Source organism: Diaphorina citri, unplaced genomic scaffold (genome assembly GCF_000475195.1).
Source record: "Diaphorina citri unplaced genomic scaffold, Diaci psyllid genome assembly version 1.1 scaffold422, whole genome shotgun sequence".
NCBI lineage: Eukaryota > Metazoa > Arthropoda > Insecta > Hemiptera > Psyllidae > Diaphorina > Diaphorina citri.
This window is the reverse complement of record NW_007377857.1, coordinates 174271-186113: the sequence shown is the minus strand read 5'-3', so window position 1 is coordinate 186113 and position 11843 is coordinate 174271. Positions and strand designations below refer to the sequence as shown.

The following is an 11843-nucleotide window of genomic DNA, read 5'->3' as shown; positions in this document are numbered from 1 at the left end:
TTTTTCCTTCCAACAAGTACATTTCCAACAAGTTTTCCTTTCCAATAAGTTTATTTCCTACAAGCAAGTTTAGAACCCAACATTTTTGGTCCTGAGTCGGGCAGGATACTGAAAACAAGCAGCAGAATGTCGCAAGTAAAGGTAGTTTTGTTAAAAGCGAAAAGAGAAAAACTTTTCTCTCTCATGCAAGAGATCTATGAAGTAAGTAAGCAAGTCAATGTAGATAGAACTCTGAGAGGCACTTTACTAGCCAAGGCAGCTTCTTTGGACAAGCTATACTCTGACTTTCAAGAAGTCATTGAGGAATATGAGTCGATTCAGATCGAATATGATGATAAATATGTCCCAACCTTCCAAGGTTTAGATTCTTTCATAGATATGTATGGTAGCGTGAAGTATGCTATCCAAAGGTTGGGCGACACATCCTCTAAGGAGGCCAAGGCAAGTGCTATGGAAGTGCCCAAGCTTCCCGCTTTAGATCTGCCATTTTTCAGTGGCGACCCACGGGAATGGCCTACGTTCTATGAGACCTTCAAGTCAGTGATTCATTTGAACAAGTCTCTCTCAAATGATCAAAAGGTCCAGTACCTTATTTCACGCCTTAAGGAGCAAGCTCTCTCCTTATGCTCAGGGATTCCTCCCATTGGTAGCAATTATGAAACAATATTCAAGGCGCTCACTGACAGGTATCAGGATGTTAGATCCCTAGCTAGCTACTACATTGACAATATACTCAATTTCAAGCCTATCAAGGAAGAATCAAAGGCTGAGTATAACAACTTCATTGATAAGTTTGGTGCTTCAGTGGCGGCGCTAAAAGCGTTAAAAATCCCACATTTAGATGAATTTATTTTGTACTCCATAGGTATCAAGAAGCTAGATGTGGAACTTAGCAAGAAGTTCGAGACCAAGTTCTTGGATCATGACGGTCTTCCGCTGTATACCGACCTCATCAAGTATGTCCAGGATTACGTCCGAGTTATCGAGCGTACAGACAGAGCTACTCCCGTAACCAAGTCTGTATCCGCCAGGAAGTTCCCGACTAAAATGGTGACTATGGTTGCAGCTAGTAGTGAGAAGCAATTTCTAAAGTTTATACGAAGGCCCGAAATGATGAAAGATTTTGCTAGTGATGACGCTAAATTTTAGTTCCGGGCTCTTCAGGGCGAATTTACAACACGGAACCATGAGGACATTGTACTTTGTAGCAAAAACTTAGAAGAAATGGGTCGGGTCGTAATCTCTTTTGAAGCACATCTCTTTTAGCTTTTAGCTCTGCTGAATAAATACAGGCTAGAAAATAATTCCAGTCCTTGGATTGTTTTTGGCCAGACATAAAAATGACCTAGGAGCTTTTTTTTTTTTTTTAGTAAACTTCTTTCTTTGACTATACTGAAAATTCGACGTATGAAATCGACATGTTTTCACCCATACAGTCAAAAGGTCAAAACTCATTACATCATAGCACGTAGTTTGTCATGAAGAATATAGCAGTGACAAGGAAAATGATGGGTAAATTTTCCAATACTGCAATAATTATATTCCAATACCTTAGTCGGAGCCTCCAATTCATATAATTTAATTAAATCATATTTAACCTTGGTCAAGTAAACGCTCTAGAACTAAAACCACAATGAGACGCAGATGAAGATGACATTTCTTGCTTTACATTCTTATTAGTCCTTGTCTTCTAGAAGTATCTTGGGTGTCCCCAATGATATTACGTCATGCGACAATCCAAGTCTTTTCCTCTCTTAATGTACCTCCAAGGAACTCTTGCAAAATTCATTATGAGAATATTGTGGCAACTATTGACGATTCTAAATAAAAACTATAAAGCTGTGTCCACACATAGTCGACCTCGTCGAACGATTGTCGATCAACGAGGTGAATCTAGTGTACGGTTTCAGTCGACGTACTCGACGACTATGTATGGCCACAGCTGAAGGTTTAATGAGCCTTAACACCTAAACAGAATCATAGTAAATTGAAGGTTAAAGTGTTGACAAAAAGAGATATCTATAGCCTAAAATAAACACTTTTGTCGCTTTTGTCTTTTGACACTGTAGCTCCTCCCCAGCTTACCTCAAGTCTCAGCGCTGTCCCTTTGGCCTGGATCATGTCCAGGAGATTCATCAGCTCATCCTCCACCTCCTTATTCTTCCGTCCTCCTCCTCCCCCGCCAACACCCCCCGTGGTCGAACTCGAAGACGCGGAGTGCTCCTTGCTCTCCGTACAAAACCCGGAGTCCTGCACCGCGGAGCTGCCCGCACTCGAGGAATTCTCCCCCGACTTGGGCCCTTTCCCGTGCGAGTTGCTACGACTCCGCGGGATAAGCGAAGGCACGATGTCCTCCCGGCCCGAGGCACTCCCCAGCTTGCGCCGAACCCGCACGCCCGGCTCCCACTTGCTAGCCGAGGAGTGGGGGGAGGAGTGCGATGTGGCCGGGGTTGTGGTGAGGCACTCCATCTTGACACGGAGGTGGGGAAACGACTCCATGACCAGGTCTCGGAACTCGAGCAATGCGCCGACCTCATTCTGTAGTTCCTGGAAACATAGAAAGGATGGCAGGTTAGGATCAACAGCAGATGGGGTTTTCGAATTAAATTGATCTCAAGGACAAGGTAAACCTAGACCCTTGACAAATAGTGTGTGCCTGAAGGCATGTATATGTTCCAATCCACTCGACCCCAAAGGTGGGAAAGGTGAAAACTGTTGCAATCAAAGCCTATGTAGTTACTGAATCTGAAAGCGAAGTATATTATCTACCTATTTTTTCTAAAAGAGCCACGCTACCTTAGATAGCTCTTCCACAGGAAAAGTTCGTGCCAGTATTCAAAGTTTTCCTACAAGTTTGGATGATTTCAGGACTTCTAGGCTATTCATTCATCTATTGTTCATTTTATTCCATCAGAGGTATACAACTCTTAACTCAGATAGGAATAGTCAATAATCACACCTCTACTAACAAGGTTCTACAAACCTCTGATCTAACGAGAGGTTAAATGCTACAGCCAAGCTCTGACCTAACACGAGAAAATGTCTCCCCTCTGGGTGTCTAGAAGATGTTCAACTTGACGTCCATGCACTAAAGGAGCACGAGTCACACGTTAATTTACACACAATGAATAGTCCCAGTTACAATATTAACAACAAATAACTAGAAACAATACACGATATTAGCAATGAATCACAATAAGAAACTAGCAACACAAGCTGTACTATCCTAGAATCCTAGGCTAGGATGTCCAGAAGAGTGGTCACCAAACTACGTTGGCTTTCGTCCTGAACAGAAGATATCTGACCACACTAAGAGTGGTAGAACTGTTGAGGTAAAAGGACTCTTTGAGTATCTTCCAACAATAAAATTGAAGAGCTTTAGAAGGTTTCTGCAGAATATACTGATACCAAGTATTTATTACTATACCTTTTTATACCATCCGGTTAAGAGAAAACTCCGATTTCCAGAGGAGTCTAAACAAGTTTCTCCTTAACGAACACTCTTCATTTTTTATATGATTCAAATAGAATCCAATTTGGGGGTTCTCTCCAGAAAGATAAACAAACCAAAGATCACTTTACATCAAAACGAAAATCATATAACACTAAAACGAGTTGACACTTCACCGTCTATTAAAAAGAGTTGTCCTCGAAAGTTATATCAAAGTCACGAAAGATATAATATAAAAAGGGATTTCTGTGACAAAAAACACCGTATGCACCGTTAGATAAAATATTTAACACTAAAAATATTTTGGGATCACATAAATTTCGAGTTAACAGGACCAAAATGTTTTCGTGAATTGGACTCGTAAAAATCATCCGGATTGCGGGAGAAAGCTCTATTTATTGTCTCCGACAGTTATTGGTCTAGAATTCTAGATGTGGGCTTTTACACCTGAAGCAGGTGAATACCCTCCTGCTAATGAGTGAATATTTTCTTTTTCAAGAAAATTAGGGAAGATGTTGAGTAGTTATACGACAAGAATAAATCAATAAAGGGAAAACCCATATGCACCGTTAGATAAAATATTTAACACTAAAAATATTTTGGGATCACATAAATTTCGAGTTAACAGGACCAAAATGTTTTCGTGAACCGGACTCGTAAAAATCATCCGAATTGCGGGAGAAAGCTCTATTTATTGTCTCCGACAGTTATTGGTCTAGAATTCTAGATGTAGGGTTTTACACCTGTAAGCAGGTGAATACCCTCCTGTTAATGGGTGAATATTTTCTTTTTTAAGGAAATTAGGGAAGCTGTTAAGTTATATACGACAAGAATAAATCAATAAAGGGAAAACCCATTACCAATCATTTTGTAGACGGGAATTATTCATCCATGGGTTATCATTGTTATCAACTTATCACTGTTATCACACTTATCACTGAAAATGCAAAAAACTGTCAAAGAAAAATCCACTGGATCGTTGGATTCAAGTAAAAAGGAATTTTCTTATGTATTTTCATTATTTACTTTTATTTTTCTATTAATTTCAATTTTATACTTTGTTTTTCTAGTTGGGAAATTAGTAATACTTGCGAGAAATTCACTGTTTACGTTATCAATCCACTAGAAACTTCCACCACATTTGAGAAATCAAACCGAAGGGAAACCACTTATTAAGTGCCTCCATTTGACGTTAATAATAAATCTAACATTAATTAAAAAACCTAGTACATAAGTACCAAAATTTATTGTGAGCTGATAAGTAAGTACATAGTTATAGTTTGATGTTTAAATTTAATGGGGTTTTAAATGACTTGATTTTCTGGCGTTCTCGTATTCGTGGAAAAAAAGTTACGTCATGAACACGTGAATTTGTCAACTTTAATAAAAAAAAAAAAATCAACCTAAATTAGCTCTTGTTTTAATTATTTCACTACTTACTACATCAAAGATAACTCAAAATAACACTTTGTCGAATACATCTCCAAGCAACTAAAATCGACAACTAAACAAGACAAAACCCACACTCAAACCATAAGACACATCAGTTCTAAAAAAAAAAAAAAAAAAATTCAACCTAAATTAGCTCTTGTTTTAATTATTTCACTACTTACTACATCAAAGATAACTCAAAATAACACTTTGTCAAATACCTACATCTCCAAGCAACTAAAATCGACAAAGAAACAAGACAAAACCCACACTCAAATCATATAAGACACTAACATCAGTTCTGACAATCCAGTGTTGCAAAATCAAACTTTCTTTGGGAACAGAGGAAACAATCAAAAAATGTTATTCACCAAATCCATCGTATTCCAACATGGAACTTTGGTACTCATTTTGGTAACCCAATATAACAGACCATCAGTTCTGACAATCCAGTGTTGCAAAATCAAACTTTCTTTGGGAACAGAGGAAACAATCAAAAAATGTTATTCACCAAATCCATCTTATTCCAACATGGAACTTTGGTACTCATTTTGGTAACCCAATATAACAGAGAGAAACGGTTTAAGCTACTAATAAGCTAATAACTACCACTTCACCACTTGGCACATTTTTGTGGTCACTGACAACACAATCTAATAATGCCTTCTAGCACATATCAACAAGGTAATAGCAACACACGTCAAATTCATTTAAAATTGACACCAAGTACTGGGTTATTTGATACGGTGCGTGACAAACATTTACGAGCTATTAGCTCGCATATTCTCGTAGAAGATGACTATTATTCTGGCAGCCTATTGACTAACGACAGATGACAGAAATCGCGTGTTTCTTAACGGGTTATTTGATACGGTGCGTGACAAACATTTACGAGCTATTAGCTCGCATATTCTCGTAGAAGATGACTATTATTCTGGCAGCCTATCAACTGGAGTGACCAGAAATCAGAATCATTAAATCTTGATGAAATGGTTACTGGCAAAACCAATTGACTATTTAATTAGGGTACTAGAGAAGACAAATGAGTATTGATGAGCATCTACAGGATTTACAGGAAAGACGCCGTAACGCATAGGTAATAAAGCCTAATATCACTGCTCATTCGGTCCTAAACATTATTATTATCTGTACAATATGAGCTGACTTAATTAGGCGATAGCAATCTCTTATTAGCGCGTTATCAGGTGTTACTACATTTCCTGTGAACCATCAGGCATCGCCTTTCATAAGATCTGAACCACGAACCAATGCCCTCTTCATGCCAACAGTAGAATATATGAGTATTGCTCGAGGATAGAGAATGGTGACTAAACTTTGGGGCGTTAGCCTCACTTATTGATTCTTTAATCACGAATAAATCAATCAGAAGATCATAATCTTAATCTTCTTATGTCAATAAAAATCAATGTTATGAAATCAAATTATGCCAATTAGTCAATCCGAGCTGGATCGCCCATACGATGTCAACTCCCATATTGTTCCCAGACATGCCATGACGTAGGCAGAGAAGTCACCAGATGGGTACGTAGGTTTCAGCCAGGATTTATTGGTGGATCACCTGGTACTCATTATAATCTGTGGAGAACAATACTCTCTCACCAGAACAAAAGCGACAGCCCACTATGCCAAGGTTCCAATCAGTGGGGGACATGGGATCGAACCCCGTGAATGTCGAGATTTGATGGGGTGGGAAATCGTCTCAAATATACTGCATGACAGAATTCAATAGAATATACCTTTTTTATCCTCCTGAATAGGACTGAAAAGTTTCTTTATTCCAGCAGTCTAACCAAGGTCTCATTCAGAACTTAGTAGAATAAGATATTCTTGTTCATCCTGCTGGGATAGGACTGAAAAGTCCCTTTACCCCAGCAGTCTAACCGAGATGAGGTCTCATTCAATTTCACACTTTCTGGGTACTAAGTGTAAATATTTCAAATGTGGAATCATTTCATATAGCACGCCACTGGACACAATTAACTATTTATTGTCTTATCCAGTGACCATTTGACCATGCTATAAAACGGAGCATACTATAAACCAGATCAGAGTGTCATAAAGAAGAAAAAAGCTCCAACCCATCTTGACCAATTGAACTCAAAACTTTCTCTCGATATTTTTCTTTGTGCGTTTTTAAGACTTTGAATTGTTTTATATCGGGTTTAATTGAACCATTAAAAATGCAAAGTTTGGCGTTCCTTGTGACTAAAATTTGAAGTTGATTTTTAGCCTGTTGATTTATTACGCCTAGTTATAGTTCTAGTTCTCCATTTAGATTTAGACTGTTTAAGTAGAACAACAATAGGATGTTCAGTTCCATATTCCATTACCATTTATAATATTCCGGAATCTGATGAGAGCCAAAAGAAAGCCCATAACCCATACCACCAGTCTAGAGTGCTCTAGAGCTCTAGACTACTCTAGAGCTAGAGTATATCACTATCCAGTATCCACTACAATATGTAACAAATTCAGCAAATAACATGACAGTGTATGTCGATGTACATAAAATATTCTGGTAGCTATGGTCAAAAGAATGTTCCAAGTTCGAGACTTTACTAAGCAGGGTTGCCCAAAAGTGATTTGCATCAAAACAAGTGATTTGCCCACGAGTAGGTACTATCAGAATAACTGCAAACTGCTGACCATGTGACTACTACTTGCTCACGAATACTATCCGAATAACTGCTGACCATATGACTATCAAGTATCAAGTTCACGAACTGCAGAAAATCAGAGCCTGCATCAGTGCCTGTTTACAATCTCATAATAGGAAAAAGAGGCCCTTCTCACCCACCCATGAGGATAAGATTAGGGTGCAAGGGTGCGTCCACACCCAATAGTTCCGGAATAGGGCGTGTCCACATTGGAAAACTACACAGGGGGATGTTTCGCGTGCTCTCTATCATTTTTTCCCCCAAGATAAATTAGCTTTCCCATATTTTCCTTTCTGGCCTTACCCAACTTCGACTTTCTTTTGAAAAGGAAGAAGATGGGAGGTATATGACCGTTGACCGAAAGAAAGTAAATAATATGATAATATTATATATTTAATATGATTCTTTGGACTTTTTCGCGTTCTGTTGACCCATCAAAAAAAAAAAACAACATACTGTACCTACAGTAAATAATAATAATAATAATAATGAGTATTGCTCGAGGATAGAGAATGGTGACTAAACTTTGGGGCGTTAGCCTCACTTATTGATTCTTTAATCACGAATAAATCAATCGGAAGATCATAATCTTAATCTTCTTATGTCAATAAAATCAATGTTATGAAATCAAATTATGCCAATTAGTCAATCCGGGCTGGATCGCCCATACGATGTCAACTCCCATATTGTTCCCAGACAAGCCATGACGTAGGCAGAGCAGTCACCAGATGGGTACGTAGGTTTCAGCCAGGATTTATTGGTGGATCACCTGGTACTCATTATAATGTGTGGAGAACAATACTCTCTCACCAGAACAAAAGCGACAGCCCACTATGCCAAGGTTTCAATCAGTGGGGACATAGGATGGAACCCCGTGAATGTCAAGATTTGATGGGGTGCAAAATCGTCTCATAAATACTATGGAACTTGGTAAAATAGAATATAGGTACCTCTTGTTTATCCTGCTGGGTGCTGGGATAGGACTAGAGATTCCTTTCACCCCCGCCGTCCAACCAAGGTATCATATATTTTAACATTTTCTAAGGTTTGAAAGAGGAATAAAATCTCCCCGGGCGGGAATCGAATCCGAAATCTAACGCTTGCAAGGCAGACGTGCTACCCTTCAGTTTATACAATTCACATTTGCAAGTATCATTTCATATAGCACGCCACTGGACGCAATTAACTATTTATTGTCTTATCCAGTGACCATTTGACCATGCTATAAAATGGAGCATACTATAAACCAGATCAGAGTGTCATAAAGAAGAAAAAAAGCTCCAAACCATCTTGACCAATTGAACTCAAAACTTTCTCTCGATATTTTTCTTTGTGCGTTTTTATGACTTTGAATTGTTTTGTATCGGGTTTAATTGAACCATTAAAAATGCAAAGTTTGGCGTTCCTTGTGACTAAAATTTGAAGTTGACTTTTAGCCTGTTGATTTATTACCCCTACACCTAGTTATAGTTCTAGTTCTCCATTTAGATTTAGAGTGTTTAAGTAGAACAACAATAGGATGTCCAGTTCCATTACCATTTATAATATTCCGGAAACTGATGAGAGCCAAAAGAAAGCCCATAACCCATACCACCAGTCTAGAGTACTCTAGAGTATATCACTATCCAGTATCCACATGACAGTGTATGTCGAATGTCGATGTACATAAAATATTCTGGTAGCTATATGGTCAAAGAATGTTCCAAGTTCGAGACTTTACTAAGCAGGGTTGCCCAAAAGTGATTTGCATCAAAACAAGTGATTTGTCCACGAGTAGGTACTATCAGAATAACTGCAAACTGCTGACCATGTGACTACTACTTGCTCACGAATACTATCCGAATAACTGCTGAAGTGCTGACCATATGACTATCAAGTATCAAGTTCACGAACTGCAGAAAATCAGAGCCATCAGTGCCTGTTTACAATCTCTTAATAGGAAAAAGAGGATACCCTTCTCACCCACCCATGAGGATAAGATTAGGGTGCAAGGGTGCGTCCACACCCAACAGTTCCGGAATAGGGCGTGTCCACATTGGAAAACTACAGGGGGGATGTTTTGCGTGCTCTCTATCATTTTTCCCTCTAAAAAAAAAAAAATCCTTTTTTCCACTTTCTTTAATAAAATGTCCTGTCTATTTTTTGTTGAGATGTACCCCCATTCATAGAATATATACAAAAATATGTACGTATTCCGTGCTAAATGGGGACAATTTGGTATGTTGTTGGCTAGCAGTTTCGATTGCGAACACAGGAAAGCGTGTGTGCCTTTGGGGACTGGGATATTGAAAACATGAAGAGCAGTGGTTTCACTGGCTTACATCCCCCCTCCCCCCGGGACCCTGTTACATATAAATTACCTACATACTGTAAGTTCCCTGTAATAGGTATGTCAGTTCAATTGGGAATTTGGGATTAAAGGACACGACGTTCGAGCTAAGGTTTTCCAACAGGACTTATACGTATAGTCGTAGATTACACTTACGTATAAGTGCAACTTGCCTGGATTGCATGCATTTTTCATGATTCTCTTTAGTTTTTTACAGTTTGTTGTACACGAGGGAAAACTTTCGTAAGAATTTTACGGAATAGTACAACCACTCGCCCCTTAGAGGTTAAAAAACCTTAACTTTTGTCGGAAATATAGTAGGTAGTCCAGCTAGTAAACATTATAGGTACACACAGTCTAAGATCTCCTACCCAAGAGCCTGGTTTGGTAGCAGAGGTCAAGACGGTCTGCTAGTGAGCAGGAAAGCGTGGGTTCAATCCTGGCTGGACACAAAATATCACTTGAAATCAGAATTTGACCCTGCTTAATAGAGGTTAACTCAATTTTCATAACGGATTTATAAATAGATTAGATGCCACAGCATCTTATAACCAAACTACCTATGTGTGTCAATAAAAAAGCTACACAACAGTGCAAAAATCTTCAATATGTACCTACATAGGATAGGTATTTCAATTCAATAGATATATCTCTTACAAGAAGGCAGTACAAATTGTCCGTATATCTATTCATTAAATTCTGAGTTCACACTGACTCCCATGCACATTACTGTTTTCATTATTATTTTTCCACAGTACTGAAGTCTTCTCATTATTACTAACGGGATTTTTACTCACCATTCGGCCACAAGCTTTTGGCCTATAGATTAATATCGATCAGCCCAGAGGGCCCGGAAAAGCCAGCAGCATGCGACTGTCCAGACGATCACCCATCATACTTACCAATCCCAACGTTGCTTAACTTAAGTGATCCATTACTGGTGTACCCTTCTATCGCCGTTGGCTGTACAGTAGTGTGTTTTCAGCCATAGTGATATACGAGTATGTAATATTTGCGTTCGTGTTCATATACATGGGTTATGTTGATATGTTACATAAGCCACATTAGACACATGTCAAAAACTGCTAATGTTCCATGGAAAATTCTCAGCCAACCAGCAAATCCTAATGAGTTTTACACATTAGCGCTGGAACTCTCCTGCCTCTTGTACTGTAGGCATAGGTATAGGCATAGTTTATTAACAGTGAACAATTCAGAGCTACAGCTGTTTCCAACAAGGTATACACTATGTCAACTATGTGGAAAATTCTCTGCCCACCGTACAATAAACTTCAATAGGTATCTACAATGATATTTTATTGATTGGGAAAAGGAACAAAGTCGGCTGAACTTTTAAATAAGCATGTGAGCACAAAAATCACGTAATCCGCAATAATGGCAGGAATACCTATATAGTACTCCTAGTACATACCTCCAATGAGGAATACACACATTTCAAGGTACACAGAAGTAGCTCATATGTCTATCTCAAAGATAATCAAACGTCAATTACGATTCATCCAACTTCATTGGATTGTCAGCTACATAGAGATGCACCATGTATTCAAATCTTTGTTCATGTCAAACAAAAACTTGTCACAGATTTTTAAAAGTTTTTACCAAACAAGTGACAAAGAGTACAAGTGGTAAATAATGCTCTTTGAGTGTTGAGATTCAGTATGATTCAAGGAATCACAACGCTTCATCGAAGAGAGGGGAAGATACATCAGAACAAGCTGGGTCCGTCCCTCCGGGACCCTCCGGGAATTATTTAGCCCGTAGTTTATTCGATCAGTACCTATGTACCTACCTAATTTGTTTAATATTCAGTGTAAATTTTTTAGCCCGTAGTTTATTCGATCGTGGTTAAAGAATACCTACCTATGTACCTACCTAATTTGTTTAATATTCAGTTTATTATCATTATTGATTTGATTTTTTGATTTTACTTTCA

The 11843-nt window shown here is 38.5% G+C and overlaps 1 protein-coding gene across 1 annotated transcript in view; it reads right to left on the bottom strand.

Moving 5' to 3' along the window:
• The window catches only part of LOC103508673, a 37520-nt gene that overhangs the window by 17157 nt on the left and 8520 nt on the right, over nt 1-11843 (bottom strand). Inside the window, exon 3 of the mRNA XM_026823209.1 lies at nt 2086-2612. Coding sequence (XP_026679010.1) covers nt 2086-2612 — 527 coding nt within the window. The remainder of the gene's footprint in view (nt 1-2085; nt 2613-11843) is intronic.